This window comes from Lepidochelys olivacea, assembly GCF_965140295.1.
Source record: "Lepidochelys olivacea isolate rLepOli2 genome assembly, chromosome: 2".
In the NCBI taxonomy this organism is placed as follows: domain Eukaryota; kingdom Metazoa; phylum Chordata; order Testudines; family Cheloniidae; genus Lepidochelys; species Lepidochelys olivacea.
Window position 1 is genome coordinate 49,069,661 of NC_140412.1, and position 18,985 is coordinate 49,088,645.

The window sequence follows — 18,985 nt, forward strand, 5'->3', positions numbered from 1 at the left end:
CAAAGGACACTGAAAGTCACTGCTAACCTTTATACCTGGCTGTTTGGCCAAAAACAAGATGTTATGAAGCCAATCTCTTTACACTTTGCTTCTATGAACAAAGGAGTGTTATTAATTTATAAAAAATACTTCACAGAGCATAAAACCCTGAGCAAAAGTATATTTGAACTGCATGTATAAACTAGAAGCAGAAAACCTGGAAAGCCTCTTATAGCACCTACAAAGGGAGTACTCTCTGTGTTTGATAGGAAAAGTTGAAAAGAAAATACACCAAAAGAAGAGTAGTATATTGAAGTTTGCAGTTTTAATGAATTCGGTCATATTGTTCCATTAATTATCTTTATCACAAATATTAAGGAAATTACCTTTTTTGAAGTCTGGTCATAAAGATCTCTCTCTGCCATACACATTCATGTACTTTTTCCCCTTTGTTTGCTAATAGTGTGTATCTACCTTCTTTGATTATGAAGACTGCTATATATAACGTTTACCACAAGGTGGTGCTAGCAAGCTGCAAGCATGTTCCTACTGAAAAGCAGAAAATTAAATACAGCTATAGTTATATTCGTTAACATTAGTCTAAGGCATTTGTTACATTTAAAATTAGAAAAACTGATGATGCATTTCCCCCCTTGGAACATTACTTCACTTTAACACCTTCAGTTCTACACAGCCATCTGTACTTATGTTTGGAATTTTTTTTTTTTAAAATATATGAAGGAAAAAAAAGGAAAAAAAAAGGACAATTAAGTTAGGCTACCCTCTGGTTCCTGAGCTGTCTTGCAACACCGAGAAAAAGACACATAACAGAGATATGTACTGAAGTCCTGAGAGAAGGGGAGGTTGGGGTTTTGTGCAAATCCAGCCTAGCTCTTTCAAATACAGTCTGACAATTCGGTGTCATGGGTACATTTTCTAGCATGAAGAGGCCAGAGGGCAGGAGGGCTTGCCAAATAAAATACTATGCGCTCTCTATTACAGAAGGTATGAAAGCGCATATGTGTAGTCTTAACTGTTCAGATGTTCTATTGGATGTATTCCATATACAACAGAGGTATGATAGCTGTTATCTAAAAATCAGTTACCTATATGTAATAGTACCCAGTAACATTCTTAAATGCTACTGCGTACTACCACCGAAGTTCAGAAGAATCCACTTCGTAATCATTCTGGTAGACAGTGGAGAGGATCACCAAAGGATCCCATTCATGAGCACACGTTTCAGTTCTTCCAGATAATGAATTAATGCCACATCTTGTTCTCCCTTTTTAAAATGGCACATTTGGCATTACAGTAGTTTACTGCTGTGAATAAGTTTGCTATCAATTTGCAGCTGTGACACCGTTGGATCCCTACTCTCAATACTTAATTCTTTGGGTCTGAGGTACAACGATTAATGGTTGTACTGTACTTATAAAGTAACACTTGCACGTCTCTGATGTAAAGAATGATTCTGTAGCTAAATTCTTCAGCTGTAAACAAAAAATCAAATTAGATTAAAATAGAAAGTTAGAATTTGACTTGATATGAAGTATTTCAATTATTCGAGCTATTTGGGAACATCCCGGGGAAAAACAAAAACAAGTCATATGGCTTCAATCATATTAACTAACATTTTACTTGACTATCTACAACCCATAAAACAGTATCATAGGGCTATCATGATAGTCTAAGTCAGCAACACAAAACAGATTTTTTGATGGTATCAGCATACGGCAGAGAATGTAGTGAAAATCTAGAGGTTCCAGCACATAATGAAGGCATAGATGTAGACTAATCTACTACAAGTGAGTATTCTACTGAGTGCATAGAATGGCTACTGTAATGCTTTGGAAATTCATTCCAGCCCATATGGTTCCAGTTTATCATCATTATACAACTCAGAACCCTTGTCAGCCAATCAGATTGTTTCCCAATCTAATCTACTTCAAATGCATAATTACAGAATTAAAATATTCATAAGACATTTAGGAAATGGGCAAACATTTCTGCATTATTTACCATATGTATTATACACATAGGTAGGATCAGAAGGAGTTGCTATGCCAGTGACTCAGGGTATAAGTGGAATGTGGGAAAAGAAGGGAAGACAAGAGTTCAAGTAAGAGGGCAAGAGCTAGAGCCTGAAAAGTTTGATATGCCCACTAGAGCAAAGGTGGGCAAACTATGGCCCACAGGCCACATCTGGCCCGCAGGACCCTCCTGCCCAGCCCCTGAGCTCCTGGCCCGGGAGGCTCGTCCCTGGCTCCTCCCCTGCTGTTCCCCCTCCCCTGCAGGCTCAGCTCACTGCGCTGCTGCCGCAATGCTCTGGTCGCGGGGCTACGAGCTCTTGCCGGGCAGCACAGCTGCAGAGCCCGGCCTGACCTGGTGCTCTGTGCTGGGCGGTGGCATGGTTGGTTCCAGCTGGGCAGCACAGCTGCCTGTCCTGGTGCTCTGGGAGGTGCACCTGTAGTGCCGCCAGCCACCGGTACTCCAGGCAGCATGGCAAGGGGGCAGGGGAGTGGCGTCAGAGGGTGGGGAACAGGGGTTTAATGGGGGCAGGGGTCCCAGGGGGGCAGTCAGGAAGGAGAGAGGGGGTTGGATGCAGCGGTGGGGGGCAGTCAGGGGCAGGGGTTCCAGAGGCAGTTAGGGAGAAGGGGTGGTTGGATGGGGCAGGGGTCACCGGGGGTCAATCAGGAATGAGAGGAGGGGTTGGATGGGGTGGCGGGGGTGTGTGTGGCGCAGTCAGGGGCAGGGGGTCCGGAGGTGGTTAGGAAGGGGTGGATGGGGCAGAGGTCCCGGGGGGGTGGGGGGGGGGTCAGACAAGGGGCGGGGCCAGGCCACAGCCTCCCCTAACCAGCCCTCCATACAATTTCGGAAACCTGATGTGGCCCTTGGGCCAAAAAGTTTGCCCACCCCTGCACTAGAGAGACAGATTTTCCAGTTTCTTTAAATTCTGCACAGCAAATGCCAGTGAGAAAGATCCAACCAAAAAAAAAAAAAAAAAGAGAGGATTCAAGAACAGCAATAAAACTTAACAGGATTATATGCTGGGATGAGGAGTCTTCCTTAAAGTACATTATTAAAAAAAAAAAATTCTTCGGGGCGGGAGGGGGGGACCCCATCAGCAGCTGCACTGGCCTAGGTGTGACACTGTAGTGCGGCAGGATTCAGCAAGCCAGGAGTTGAGCACATAGTTGAGTGTGAGAGATAGATCTGCATTGGCGAATACAGTAAGCACAAATAACGAGAAGTCCAAATTCAGTGTCTGATTCTGCAGTGACCTTGCACATAGGACTCCTATGGAAGTCAATGGGAGTGATGCACTTGAGTAGCTGCAGAACAATATCCATAAAGATGATCTGCAAAGGAAAGATCCTTGTGCCTTTTTTGACTCTGTCTGAGTTGTACCTACAGGCCTGAAAGGGTTTTGTTTAAAAAAAAAAAAGTTCCCCTTCTAGAGTCTGACCTTAGAAATTCTAGTTCTCTACCCTATTGCAGTTGGAGAACTAATCAAATTAACACATCACAAGAGACAAAACACTAAAAGAAGAGTAAGTGTGAGTCAAGATTTATAGTCAGTTTAAAAACTCAGTGTTTGTTAACACCAATGCCTAATTGATTCTTGAAAAGAATGGGAGGATATTAACAATTCAAATTCCCACCCCTTCTACTAAGATGAGAGGTCACAATATTAATCAGAGACCTCTCAGTAGTCCTCCAGTAAAACCAAGGAAGACCAGGCTTGATATCCATGATGTAAAGATTTTAAAAAAAAGCAAGCAGAGAAGTTTTTTTCTAGGATTTTTTCAGACTTTTAAGTATACCATGAGCAAACAAAAAAGGCACAAAGCAAATTTTTAAAAAATTAATTGCAGGTCACCACTAATACAAAGTAGCTGAGAGAGTACTACCAGGAAAATAAAAGATCACTCACTTTAAAGCCAACTAGGGGGCATTTCAAGACCTGTACAAAACAGGTTAAAATGGTACACACTGTAGTCCTTTCAAAAGCTCTCTCCATATGAGAAGATATAATTACAAAAAATATATAAAGCAACTTAAAAATTCAAGAGTGAAAAGTTTTGTTTTCCTCTTTAGCAATGGAATTTGTACTAGTTACCACCAAGGTCAATTAATAGTCACATGTGATAGCTTTACATAAAGTGATTTGCATTTGCAGTTTTCCAGCATAGTATATTGTCATATAAATCTTAAAACTCTTTACAGCATCTGCACTGAAGGCCAACAGAGTTTTTTTTAGATCATTTAGATGGCTACCTTGATTAAAAGCAGTTGGCTGCATCTGTACAGTTACTTAATGCTCCACATTATGCAGTCTGTGTTTACTGTTTCATCCCTTTTATTAATATTGAGAGATGATGGCCCAGATTCCCAGGTCTGGCCAAGAGGAACTAAAGGCATAAGTCAGGAGATGGTGTGCAAAGGTGTCTTTAAAGCTCTGCTTTTGCACTGCTCCAACTCTGGTGCTGAACCCTGCGTTATGGCTGCTGTAACATATGCCAGCCTGAAACAGTCACAGGGTCCTGAAAAGTAGCCCAGGCTAGAAGCGCAAGTACATAGCCCAGCCACATACCCCTCTCTGTAGACACTCCCTGCTACATCAGCTCTACAATACTGAAGACCATGGCACACTGGGGTGATTCTCCCTGGAGCAGTTCAGCCAGCTTGATGACCTTATTACACCGGCCCTGCAGCACAAAGCAGCAGCACCACACCCAACAACTTGGCACAGTCGGTTCATGATTTTCATATTCAGCTTACTTGAAATGTTATTTTCTACCAAATTTGCCCAGGTGGGGCCTTTATCATAATCAACATGAGTATTAAACAGGGTACATCTTTGTCTCAAGTAAAAAAAGCCTGGCAAAGTACATGTTTCCATGCAAAAGCAAACAGACATTAACAGGTCTGAATCAATGTACGCAAAAAAAAAAAAAAAATATCAAGACACAAGTCCATTGACATGCGGGAGTTGCAGGAATCCCAACTGGATTAGCCTCACTCGCCTGTCCCACTCAGTGCTCTCTCACTTTGCGGCAGGATTCTTGGGAGGCTGCAGTTTGTATGTGCTGAAGTAGTTTACCACTTGCTGAGGCACTTCTGCCAGGACACACTGAGCCAGGGCTTCTTTGGGAGCCTTATTAAAAAAAGAACATCAAACTTCAGTCTTAACCATTGGTCAGAGGAGACCTTAAAAGTTTAGGTGCCATCCGTTAATTTGTCCAAACAGAATCTACAGCATTTCTCTCAGGAATTTGCTACAGTGCCCTTGGAAAAAAGCTTCCCTGCCCACCTTTACCTTTCCACTCTTACTACTAAGCAAAATGCTGCAAAGCAGCTGAATGCCTCCCTCCTCTGCAGTGGAGGCTGCCTCTGTGTGGCATATGCAGTTTACAAAGTCTTTTGGGATCCACCAGGATAAAATACACTGAGGAAATTTTTAGCCATGTCAATAAAATCTCTGCTATGCAAGGTTAAAGTGACAGAAGTTAAGCACCTGAGGTTGGTTAAGTGAGTTTTCATCCACATCCTATTATCCCAACCCTCATCTGCAGTAAATGCATTGCTTGTTCTACATGCAATTCCTTCAAAGTATAGTTAGTTTGTATTTCAAGATCAAACCTGTGATACTAGAAAAAGGAAAGTTTGTGTAACTGAAAAACAGATTTAAGCACATCAGTTCTATACCTGAGTAATCATGACGGCACTGCACTAACTGGCAAATTAATCTACAACTTTCTTCTTCTAGACTCAGTCTGATATATACAGGGTTGGCTTTTTGAGTCCTTATTTCCCGTTCCAGTCGGTCTACAAGCAGTTCCTTGGAAACTCTACAGCTAATCAAATACTTTCATATAACATCCAGCCATCTAGTTTGGGTCTTCTACATGCTTCTCTCACCCTCTACTTCCAAGTTTAACGCACCATTTCCTAGATATTCTTCCAGTCTTCTTTTCACATGCCCAAACCATTTAAGCCTGGATTCCTTCAGCTTTTGTATAACTGGTACCACCTTCTCATATCCCATAATTTGCTCATTCTGAATATGGTCCAACCTTGTAATTCCATACATCTGAACATTTTCATTTCCATTCAAGACATTCTCCTGTCTTTCTCAGTGCCCAGCATTCACAGCCATACAAAAGAGTAGGGCTAATTACTGTCTTGTAGATCTTGCTTTTCAAGTTAATAGGCATCCTCTTATTGCAGGCCACTCCACTTGCTTTTCATTTAGTCCACGCCTTTCCTGTTCTGTTTATAAGTTAGTCATGGAGTTTACCATTATTCTGTACTATCTCGCCTAAGTTGAACTTCTATACCTTTGGTATTGGCTGGTCCTCAAGACTTATGTTTCAGGAAGATGACGAGACTATCATCGAATCTACAGACCATATACTGTTTTATTTCTGCTCATTTTCATGTAATTTCTTTCAAGTACAGTAACTCCTCGCATAAAGTCGTCCCAGTTAAAGTTGTTTCATTGCTGATCAATTAGGGAACATGCTTGTTTAAAGTTGCGCAATGCTCCCTAATGTCGTTTGGCAGCTGCCTGCTTTGCCCACTGCTTGCAGGATTCTCTGGAAGAGCAGCCCCTCCTTGTGGGGATTAGAACCGGGGGGCTGGCAGTCCTCCCCACCCCCCGACAATCAGCTCCCTAAATTCCCTGTAAGGTATGTGGCTCACCAGCTGCCCAGCAGCAGTTCAGCTGTGCCTCCCCTCACTGCCCTGCCCTCTGCCTCGGAGCTGCTCCCGGGAACTTCCTGTGTACAATATTAAACTGTTTGTTTAAAACTTACACTTTATATGTATATAGTGTCTTTTGTGTGGTGAAAAAAAGTTTCCCTGGAACCTAACCCCCCATTTACATTAATTCTTGTGGGGAAATTGGATTTGCTTATTATTTCACATAAAGTCGCATTTTTCAGGAACGTAACTACAATGTTAAGTGAGGAGTTACTGTATGCATCACTCTAAATATTTGTCTGCTTCATTTTTGCTCTGCCCTAGGAGCATTACATAACCTGCACAAAGCACACACTACTCTTTGGATGTTTTCTTAAAGTGCATTGTGAACAAAAGGCCTTGGTGAACTTTGACTTATTAGAAATTGTTCAGTTTCTTCGACTGGCCTTCTGACTGCGGTAACAGCACCCTTGTACATGTCCTAGAGGAGTCTGATATGGTATTCACGTATCTGTTTCATTCTCATACACCACTAGATGACTTCTTTTGGAAGGTGATCATAAGCCTTCTCAAGATCAATGAACACTACGTAAAGGGTTTCTCCTCTTTTCTCTGCATTAAGATTGCTCGTGGAAAAATATAAATATAGCATTGTTAACTTGCCTGGCATGAATCCAAACTAACTGTCACTGCCTTTTATTTCTCTTCAGTCTCTTATGAATAACAGTCTCCCAGACCTTCATGGCATGGCTCATGAGTTTAACGCTGCAGTTACCAGAGTCTTGTATGTCTCCTTTTTCCTTAAATGTTGGTACCAATGTGCTTTCTCCAGACATAGCTGAGTCCTCATAATGAAATTAAACAATTGTATCAATATACTCATGCCTACCTGCCCCAGGTACTTCCATATTTCTCCTGGTATGCCATCAGGACTGAGAGCTCTCTTATTTTTTATGTTGCTCAGTGATTCTACAACTTCTTCTTGGACTGGTACCACCAGAACCCGGTTTGGTTTTATCATATGGCATGGTTCTCTTGGATGCTCTTCAAATCATAAGCCTTTAAACAGTAATTATGCTACCATTCCGTAATCTGGTCTCATTGGTTAACGTATTTCCACTTTCATCTTCAATTACTTTGATCTCATCAATGTCTTCAGTTCTCTTATCACTGGTCTTTTCCAGTCTATATATTTCTCTCTCTCACTCTTCTTCATTTCAAGACAGGCATCTAACCCTTCCAGGGCTTTAGCCTTAGCAGCTACCACCTCATTTTTGCTTTTTAGCTTTTTTATACTCCTGAAAATCCTGCTGTTAGAGTGTTCCTTGCCAAAGTTTAACACACTTTTTAGTCTCCAACTAAGGATGGCACTTTAAGTAATCGTTGCAGATTACTCCCTTCCCCCACATCAAAATGCCTGAACAAATAGTGGCAATCAAGGAAAACTGGTGCATTATTTTAATATGAGCTTTTTACCATGAGGGGCCAGGGAGATAGAACAGAGCATAAAATGTACAAAAACAAGAACTAGGAAGGGAGCACCTTGGAAGCTAAGCTGTTTTATCTGTCAGTTTTACTTTCCCCAGATTATTTATTTGTATACATCTTTGCAAGGCCATGACATTTAAGAAGGCTATATGACCCAATGTCAACAGTATTTATATGCTGGATTCCATCTGTTGGGTTGTACACTAAATAGAGCTTCCCCACCATTTTGTTTGCATCTCTGTAAAGAGGGTTTTATTTGCTTTAATAAAACTACCTCAGCAAGGGCACCTATATATCAGAAAATGACTCCCTCACCTTCACACACTAAGATTTATTTATCAAAATGATATAATGCATGCACACAGAGATTAATTCTAATCTTAATCCAGATTTACAGCCAGGCAACTACACTGACTAAAATGGAAATAATCTTAGGTGAAGTCAAAATCATTGCTCATTTTCTCCTCCGATAGGACACCAGCATTGGTTTGATTATGCTGAACTGCATATCAGTTCTGAAGTAGCTATATAAATGACATGTCCTGAAAAGACTGGTGAAAAAAAAAAGAGAGAGAGATTGATTGATTCTTAAACCAGGAACAGGTCACCTTTTTCGATAGAAATGATTTACTGGGAGTTCCACAGATGAGCTGGTAGGCTTTCATCTCTTCTTAGCCCCTGATATGAAAGCCATACCTCACCGGTAACAGAGAGTGTTTTCAAGAGGCTTTAGACTTCATTCCAGGGCCATTCCATGTATAAACTCCACAGTGGAAGTAGAGCCACTAGTATTTACATGCTATGAAATCTAGTGTACTTCGCTGGTATGTATTCAGTAAGGAATGATACTTACATTTTGGAACTGCCTAAATGGCACAAACTGGACAATGTCTCTGATAGCTGGCTCTCCAGTTGGGGACCTGAGACTTCCATTGTCACCATCAAGAAACTCCATGGCACTGAAATCAGCTCCTCCAACGCCAACAATGATAATGGACATGGGAAGCTTTGCGGCATTAACTATGGCGGCTCTGGTTGCATCAAGGTCTGTTATCACACCATCCGTTATGATGAGGAGCACAAAATATTGCTGTCAAACCAATATGTACTTTGTTACAATTGGGAACAGCAGAAGAGATAATATTGCATACATGCATGCTACAGGTTTACAGGGCATAGAATGGTAACTTTTCAATATGAGAGGCTTATTCTTTGCAATCAAGAATCTACATTTGATCCAAGTCTCTTCTGCCTGGTCCAATAAAACCCAACCTTAACTCTCCCTCCCCAAGAAGCAAAACACATATTCACTGCAAAGCCTACAAGGCCCTTATGTCCAACTGGCAGCAATCTAAAGCAGCCAAGTTGAAAAGCTATCCTCAGATCTCAAGTACAATGTCATTCAAACATAGGACACAGATTTTGTTGGGTTTTGGGCAGGAGCTGAAAGCAAGTTTAACTGAATATTTTCCTTTATGATCTATTTGAAGTAATGTCTTTGAAAAATGTAAATATAAAACCTTGCTCAACACAGCCACAGAAGCCCCAGCACATAAGCCAGAGTGCCAAGAAAAAAAAAAAGAAAGAAACCCTCCTGTATGTACTGTAGCAAGGAGTTTGCAAAACACTGACCAAAACGGAGGGTCTTTGTCCTGAGTGCTGAAAAAACAGACAGTATGCCTGATTTTTTAGGGCAACAAATGCTATAACAGCTCTGCTGCAGTTACACTGCTGTAGCACTGTAGTGTAAAACACTTACTACAGCAATGGAAGGGGTTTTTCTTGTTACTACTCGAAAGGCAGTAGCTAAATTGACAGAATTCCTCTGTAGCTGCATCTATAATTGGGGATGAGGGTGACCTAACTACGTTGCACAGGATGTAAAATTTTTCACAGCCTCAAGTAATGCAGCTGGGTCAACCTAGGTTTAGGTGCAGACCAGGCCTTAATATCATACCATCACAGCCAGTCAGCAGTTGAAAGGAGGAGTTCTTCTAACGTAAGTGTCTAATATGAACAGTTTATCTAGCACCAGTTCTACACTTCAAGGAAGTTTCAGATTTCTAAAGAAAAAAAACACTACACGAGATACTGGGTTGGATTATTAGAAAAGAGGTGGATTCTTTTTTAAATACATATACTCCCTCTGTTGCTTCAAATTCCTACGTAAAATTTTCTTTACTATACCTGCATGCCAGCTGTTTTCTAGGATTAACTGGCAGAAGCTGCAATCTGCCTTTGATGTTTTAGTAAATTAGCTAAATTTCAAATAGGAGCCAATAGCTTACAGTACATATCTATAACAGATAAACCAGGTCTTGACTTCAAATCTGTTTGGCTGTTCAGTGACAAACACAGATATTTGTAATAAGCAAAATTAGTGTTCTTCAGTAGAAAAACCCTGAGTACGGAGTTCCAGTAGAGGTTTACAAGTTTGTTGGCTCACATTCACAAGTATGGAGGCTATTAGCAGGGAAAGGCTTTCAGAAAGTGTTGCAGGTACATAGGTAGCAAGGATACCCAATTCTCTCTTTGTCCCCAGATATCCAATATTGCGTCAGTTATGAAACAGTTGTGAGCTGAAGAATATTCTTGGTAACAGCATGCAAATAAGTAACAGCCTCTTCACTGTGCTTTTAGAATCTGTATTTACTATTGCTACCATCAATAGTTTATAAAACCTGGATTAGGTCCGGTTTCTGTATTACGTTGTTTGATGAACCTTAAATGGAAGGATCACATCTCCATTGTTACAAGTAAACTCCATTCAAGTTTCAGAGTCTCTTTTTGGTGGGTTGCCACCATCTCACCACCCTGCTTGCTCTGGGCAGGGATTCAGTTCCAAGGACAAACCACCACAACTAAACTGAGACCTGCATATTTTGCTAAACTTCCATTTTCTCACTTTCATCTGGTTTCTTTTAGGAACTTCAGGAAGCCTGGACTTAAACTATAATTAATTTTCTGATTGTTTTTACCAAGCCATGCTCTCCAATAGCTCCCCCTTGGTTCCCTCCATATCTCTTCTCTACTTTGTCTCTTTGCTCTTTTTCTCCCTCTTCACACAACTACTTGTTCCCCACCACTTTGTCCTTCCTCCTCTATAGCTCCCTCCAGCTCTACTTTCTCCACATCTGCCATGATGTCTACAGAACCCAGCCTATTGATCATGACTGGACAGTTGATAAGCTGTGCTCATTCCTCTTCTCCAACCCTTTTCCTAATCCTTCTAACCTCAATTAAAAAGAAAACACAAACCAAACATTTCTACAATACGTGTAACTAACAAAGCTGGGCCAATTCTTCAACATGCTCTTTTGCCTATATGTTGTATCCACATCCTCAAATATTCCGTTTGTTTGTCTCATTAGATTGGAAGCACTTCAGAGCAGAGACAGTGTCTTTTCTAAGACAGAAAAATGCCCAACACAATGGGGCCTATTACTATTACAAGAGGTCCAATTTATAGGGTTGCCAACCCTCCCAGGACTCTCCGGGAATCTCCAGGAATTAAAGATTAAACTTTAATTAAATATTATGTCATGTGACGAAACCTCCAGGAATACATCCAACCAGAATTGGCAACTCTATGTCCAAAGTAAAGTGTTATGGTTAGTCATATGTCATTTGCATATTAATACTGATAGTTCTTTTCCAGTTTCCAGCTAACTCATAGCAGTGCTCCTGTCTGAGCTCTGGGAACAAAGTGGAAAAGTTTAGAGCAGTGGTTCTTAAACAGAGATATGCCTACACCTGAGTATGCAGAGGTCTTCAAGGGGGTCATCAACTCATCTAGATATTTGCTTAATTTTACAACAGGCTACATAAAAAGCACTAGCGAAGTCAGTACAAACTAAAATTTCATACAATGACTTGTTTATACTGGTCTATATGCTATATACTGAAATGCAAGTACAATATTTATATTCCAATTAATTTATTTTAGAATTCTATGGTTTTAAAAAAAATGAGAAAGCAAGCAACTTTTCAGTAACGTGCTCTGACACATTTGTATTTTTAGGTCTGATTTTGTAAGCAAGTAGTTTTTAAGTGAGGTGAAATTGGGGGGTAAGCAAGACGTATCAGAGTCCTGAAAGGGGTACAGTAGTCTGGAAAGGTTGAGAGCCACTGGTTTAGAAGGTTCCACAGAGTTCATTCTGTGTGTTACTTGCTGCTTTGGACTGCAGGTCATAACAAGGGACAAAGAGATAAGCGTGTTGCTGTTTGCAACAGCCAAACCACAGCCAGACAGTTTTAGTCTTACATGACTCTTGTGCAATCCTGTCTTGGTCATGTTAAGTAACGTGTGTCTCAGTTTACCCTCTGAGAAATGAGGATTACGCTTGCCACTCAACTTGAGGATAAATGCTGCCCTAAAATGTGTGTGTATTCCAGGGCAGAACTAGATCCTTAATGTTTGTGAAGTGCTCTGAATGTTTTGGATGAAAAGTGCTACAAAATGCCAAGTACTTTTTTTTAAATTGACATTCCTATCAGAAAATAAGCTTCATCTGGATGAAAGATTCTTGTTATGTACAATCTGTGAGGAAGCTCTGGCATCCATAAAGCCTAATGATAACAAATGCAACTTCACAGGATAAGTGGATAACAAATAAGGTTGGTACGCTTCCAAGCACACAGAGGGGAAATGAATAGCGTATAGCATCGAAAGAAAGAAGAAAGAAGGAGGGGAATGTCTACACTAAGATAAAGTACTTACTGATGCTGTCTGTTGCTGTGCAGCTGCACCAGCTAATGTAGCCACATGGTTTATTATTGGAGAAAAATTGGTTGGCCCATATAATTTTACTTGAGGAAGGCAGGCCCGGTATGCATCAATAACACCTTGGATTCCTTAAGAAAACAAATGGTTAAGTCTTAATATTTCATGTTAATGTTGCATTGCTGTTCTGAGGCACTCAACTGTCCTGACACCTCCATAGGTGCCAGACATCTAGAGTAGTACAAAGTTATTTAAAATTAAGATAATGATAAAGGAAGTTGTATGCTTTAGGTGAACAGAGGCCTTTTATCAGGCCATAGCCTTCCACAAAAGCTAATCTTGACTTTATGTCAAGGTTAAGAAGGTTGTCTAAGTGGCCAAATATCACTATCCTGAAATCTGGCTACCTAGTTTATAACAGGTCTGCTCAGTTTAGAACACATGTCCTTGTTAGCAGTCTAAGCAGAGAGGAAAAGACTAAATGGTCAGAGAATGAACCACCTTCTCACTCCTAGGGCCAGCGAGGTTCCCTCCACACCAGCAATGAAGTACCTTGGCATGGCAGTATGGAAGAAGCCTACACTGCTGCTACCCCAAGGTAGATGTGCTGTGAAAGTTCAAAAAAGAAAAAGAACCAAAGGCTCCTTCACACAGGTAAGGATTTATAGCAGGAAATTCTAGCCTGGTTACTAACTGAAGTTCCTTGTCTATTTAACGAAATCAGCCTGCTTAATCAGAAGCCTGGCAGATGCTCTGATTAGCAAAGAGCATCTCCTTCCTTCCCATCTCTTCTAGTATTTTGAAGTCCATATTCTGAATAGGTCACACATTTCTTCTAATCAGAGACTTTTCTATACAAATTAACATCTACTGCCACAACCTTAACTGTTGTTGTATTAATGGTGCCAGATTAAACACAGTACCATGAGGCAGTTAAGTGGTACCTAGTAGAAACAAGACTTTCCAGATATTTGATTCTTTAAGACTCTTGTGATAGTTTCTAAGACTTACCAGTGCAGAATGGATTTGATGGGTTAAAGTTTAATGGAAACTCATGAGATACCTGTCAATACACAAAAGATGTTCAGGTTTTAGACATGCACATGTCCTTGAGTAAGTTGTTTTAGATTGCCTACGTAGCAAATTTACACATTTGGTTACCTGAAAGGAAGGAGGAATCTGTGCACCAAATCCAAAGGCTGGAAACATTTTATCTCTGAAAACGCAATTTAAGAGAAAATGAAGTAGTTGTTTCCCTTTAGACTGTTCACAATTCAAAACAATTTAGCTAATCCTAGTCATAATCATAAAGCTGTTTATTAGAAATCAACAGGAAATTTCCCCTGTGTAAAGGCCAAATCAGGTAGGCAGAGAGAATTTCTTTCTGTCCAAGTCAGCAGGGCACCTAGGGAATTAACATTTAAAATTTTTGCTATGAAAATGTGTTAGGTTGCAAATGCTCTGCTGGTTTTTGTTTAGCATTTGTCATGAGATAATTTGAGCCATGAAAACCGTAGCAGCTATTTACTACCATGCAGACCATCGAGTTTGGAGATATTACTCTTGGGGGAATTCTGCGCCACTGCACATATGGAGAACTCTTGTCCCCCACAGATTTGCTTCCCTGCAGAAAAACGACTTTCTGACAGGGAAGCAAAGGAAAGCCATAAGAGCAGTCACACCACTGTCCCCCGCAGTGTGTTTTGGGTGCCAGGGAAGCGGTCAGAGAGGTAAATCGCTGTGGGGAGGGGGCAGGACTGGGAAAGCCCCGACTGGCTGGGCTGCTAGTCCCGGTTGGGTTGGGGACGATGGGACTTCCTCTTCCCCTGTACTGCATCCACCCACCCACCCCAGTGGGGCCCACTCCTCCAGCATCTGGACCCCCCCCCCACTGACCCCACACACCCAGACCCCCCTACCGAGCTCTATCCCCCACACATCCAGACCCCCCCGCTGAGCCCCACCTGGACCCCCCTGCAGAGTCCCATTATCGCTGCACCCATAACCTCCCCAACAAGCCCCTGTGCATCCAGATCCCTCCCACACCCGGATCCGCCACTGAGCCATCCACCCCCAGATTGCTCCCACAGAATTCTCTCAGCCCACTCTAGGATCACCCACACTAAGCCCCTCCACACTTGGATCCTGCTGGGCTGAGCCTGCCTGCCCACAACTGGTGCATCTGGCATGGCAGAGCAGGGTCCTGGGGTGTTTCTGGGGCAGGCCCAGTCCTTGCACGGTGTCAGGGTTGGGTTGCAGAATTTTAAAATATTGTGTGCAGAATTTTTTTTTTGGCGCAGAATGCCCCCAAGGGTAAAATACTGACTGAGAAACGGATCGTACTGAGGTTTGTGAATTCTGGGCCCTCTCAAAGGAATATCACCCTAGATCAACAAGGATATACTATTGGACACATCTCCAAGTCCCAGGCCCCCCTCTCTCATCATTCAAATTCCTTCTATTATTAATAAATACTGACTTTCCATGATGCCCACAAACTGTACTCATGAAAATCCTCCACGTCATGTTAGAAAAGAGATTCAAAATTAAAAACAAACCATAAGCCCCTACACTTGTTCTCTGGTTCTCCCAATGGGACCTCTCAACTGCATCCCAGACTGTAAGCTCCATGGAGAGCAGACTGTCTTCATATCCATGTCCTGTATCCTGAACACATTGTTCGTATTTAAGCAGATATAATCTCTGTGCTGCCACCCTCTGGCTCTGCCAAGGAATATCAGATAGCTAAATTGACAGATTTGCACCTCCATCCATTTAGAGAAAATGTCACTTGGGTACGACCATTTGTAGTATGCCTGGACCACCTTATGCAGAGTCAAGTGGAATGTAGTTACACACAAGCCAAAACAGACTGTACCCTTTCTCCCTAGCCTCTCCCAGCAAAGGGCGAGAGCTCATTCAAAGAGGAGAGGATAAAATGGAAGGGAAAATGTGAAAGGATTTTTATGCATGTTCTCGTACTTTCAGTACATTCAGCTCTACAGCTTTTATTATGAGCTGTTTATGGACATCTGCAATACTGACATGCCCCGGTTCTACAACATGCATTTGAAAATGAGATAAGTTAAAACTTACGCATCATAGTCCTGAACGACCATTCCTACAGACCAAATGGCTGTCAGGTATTCGTTAACCCCATTAGGGCTGATGTAATGTAGAGAGTCTGGTGAACGAGGGTCCCCATTGGAGCCTGTAAAATCTATCCCCACCTGTCAAATGTAGCATTTGTATCCGTTAGCAGTGATGGAAAACTGGGTTCCCAATTGCAGGCAAAATTAAACTGACAAAAACAGGAAGAACTATCTACATCACATACTGGTACATGTAATCATCTGTCAGCTGCCATATTTACACCATTTTATTGAACATCAGAACCCTGTTTAAGGAATGTACCCTACTCAAACATCATGAAGCTGTGGTTCACCATGGGGACTGGTTGGCTTTCTGTCTATCAGCTGCTGGCTCATATAGGTCTTAAACAAAAGCATTCACAATATTCTCCATGGTTGTGAAATGAGTCTATAGTCTCAGCCTGCTTCCAAGTGGAAGCTACTCAAAGAATACCACAACAGTTAAAAATTAACAGATACCCTTGCTGACAGACCAGCCAGAGACATTGATCTACTCTGGGTGAGGGCTGAGGTACACTGCCAGAGTGGAGAAAACTTACATTGCTACTGCCTGTGTTGTACCAGTATTGTGAATTAAACCATTTCAGGGTCTGATCCCATGCTAAGGCCTATGCATGTTGCTCAGGCTGTGCATAAGGGCCTTGAAGCCATCCTATATAGGCAGTTGAGATTATTCTGGCATGAGAAAATCCTTGCCAGGTGTAAACCTACCATAACAAGCTCTACATGACCACCCCCAGGTGTAATGGATGTGTTAGGAGTGAACAGAACTACAGACATTCCCAGATTGCTTGACAGCCGTTAAGCTGATCTGAACTACACTTGTGATAAGATGGTGTAAGACAAACCCAAGCAACAGGGAACTGTAAACTCCTTTGGTCTCTGCCCATACAGTTATATCCAGCTCTGACTGGGTACATCTGAATATTCAGAACTCATGTCTGATGCTAGCAGTCTATCATATTCCAGAACTTTCCAGGTAACAGTTGACAAAACAGGCCAGAGGGCCTCTGGAAATATGGGCTTATGAGTCATCTGCTACAAAAAACAAACATGAGATTAAGAGAATCCATAACACATTACAGCTTACTCTGAAAAACAAAGCAATTATGTACACATAATTTACTTACAGTGAAATTCAGCTGACATCCTCCCATGATGTAATCAAGGAACGTACATTCCACTATAATCTAAAAGGAAACACACTGGTTTCAGCAAAACCCAAAAGACAGAAGCAATTTCTTAATTTCCTTAAGGCCAAGTTTTGCTTCCCGTACTGATGTAAAACAGTACCTTTACTCCATAAGTAGTGCCTCTAGATTTCACTGGGAGTACACAACGAATAAGGTACTATGCACTGTGTGTGCCAGTACTGGGCCCCTTATAATTATATTTAAACAGGATCTGGGTACATGGAGAAAATTCATATCAGATAAATATTTCTTACATTAGCCAGTGTTCAGCTAGTAAGGAAATTGACACTATGGTACCTATTAATTAATTGCTAGGAAGTTTAGTGCTTTTTTGTGTTTAAGACAATGCAAACCACCACTTCCCTGGTCATTCCATGATACATGCAAATAGAATTTCAGAAGGCTGTTTTATTATTTAGGACCTGAACACCCCCACTTCCCACTCAAGAGGATATTAGATGAGGAATTCCTTTACTTTAAGTGGTAAGATCATCCTACTGAGAATAAGGTTATGGGGGTTTGATATTTAGACAACTATTTCTAAACCAAAAGACCTTGTATGAAACAGTAACTTTCACTTGCTTGCAATCTCCTGTATAGAAGACTAAGTCATAAACGCTCTATAGAAAATGCAGGAGTAATATTAATTGTATTCGCAAAAAGAAAAGGAGTACTTGTGGCACCTTAGAGACTAACCAATTTATTTGAGCATGAGCTTTCGTGAGCTACAGCTCACTTCATCGGATGCATACCGTGGAAACTGCAGCAGACTTTATATACACACAGAGAATATGAAACAATACCTCCTCCCACCCCACTGTCCTGCTGGTAATAGCTTATCTAAAGTGATCATCAAGTTGGGCCATTTCCAGCACAAATCCAGGTTTTCAGGGTGAGAGAACCTGGATTTGTGCTGGAAATGGCCCAACTTGATGATCACTTTAGATAAGCTATTACCAGCAGGACAGTGGGGTGGGAGGAGGTATTGTTTCATATTCTCTGTGTGTATATAAAGTCTGCTGCAGTTTCCACGGTATGCATCCGATGAAGTGAGCTGTAGCTCACGAAAGCTCATGCTCAAATAAATTGGTTAGTCTCTAAGGTGCCACAAGTACTCCTTTTCTTTTTGCGAATACAGACTAACACGGCTGTTACTCTGAAACCTGTCATTAATTGTATTCTGATTCTATGTGAAGCAACAATGTTTTACTTTGTCACGGTAATGCTTCTACAACATTCAAAGCATTCTGTATCTATACTATCATCTTCTAGACTCAAATCTTTCTGCATTTTTCATACATTTTACTGTTACTTACACTTGGGGTAGTTGAGGCATGTTAGATCAGAGATGCTGTACCTGGACATTTATAAATAAAGAAAAATCAATTGAGTTTAAAAATAAAATCCTTGAGTACCGACCTCACAGTGTTTCACACTCACGACACCAGAATTTTTGTAGCTTTTCTTCTTTTGTCTCTTCTTCTCATTGATGCATTCAAATTCAGCCTAAGGGAATGGAAACAACAACAAGACTACAATCAGTACAATTTATGCAATACATTTAAGTAGTACTTATTCAGAGCTTTAAGCACCTTTGCTTTACATTGCTTTTGTTTTACAGCCAGTGACTGCACTTTCAAACCCATCCTCCTCAGAACAAGAAAAACAAAAGCCCTACAGGCCACACACAAGTATTTGTACCTTCCCTCTTTGTACCTTCCCTCCCTAAAAGCTTCAGAAGA

General features: G+C 41.3%; 1 protein-coding gene across 2 annotated transcripts in view; it reads right to left on the bottom strand.

Annotated features, from left to right (window-relative positions):
• Window positions 1-285: 285 nt before the first annotated feature.
• Window positions 286-18,985, bottom strand: part of CPNE3 (copine 3) — a 68,520-nt gene continuing 49,820 nt past the window's right edge. For both annotated transcript variants that reach the window (XM_084618125.1, XM_084618126.1), the window contains exons 9-16: window positions 18,663-18,749; window positions 17,181-17,240; window positions 15,995-16,128; window positions 14,060-14,114; window positions 13,910-13,961; window positions 12,896-13,029; window positions 9,029-9,265; window positions 286-5,140 (exon numbers count right to left, since the gene is read on the bottom strand). In XM_084618125.1, the coding sequence (XP_084474251.1) occupies window positions 5,030-5,140; window positions 9,029-9,265; window positions 12,896-13,029; window positions 13,910-13,961; window positions 14,060-14,114; window positions 15,995-16,128; window positions 17,181-17,240; window positions 18,663-18,749 (870 nt within the window). In that variant the 3' untranslated portion in view covers window positions 286-5,029. The remainder of the gene's footprint in view (window positions 5,141-9,028; window positions 9,266-12,895; window positions 13,030-13,909; window positions 13,962-14,059; window positions 14,115-15,994; window positions 16,129-17,180; window positions 17,241-18,662; window positions 18,750-18,985) is intronic.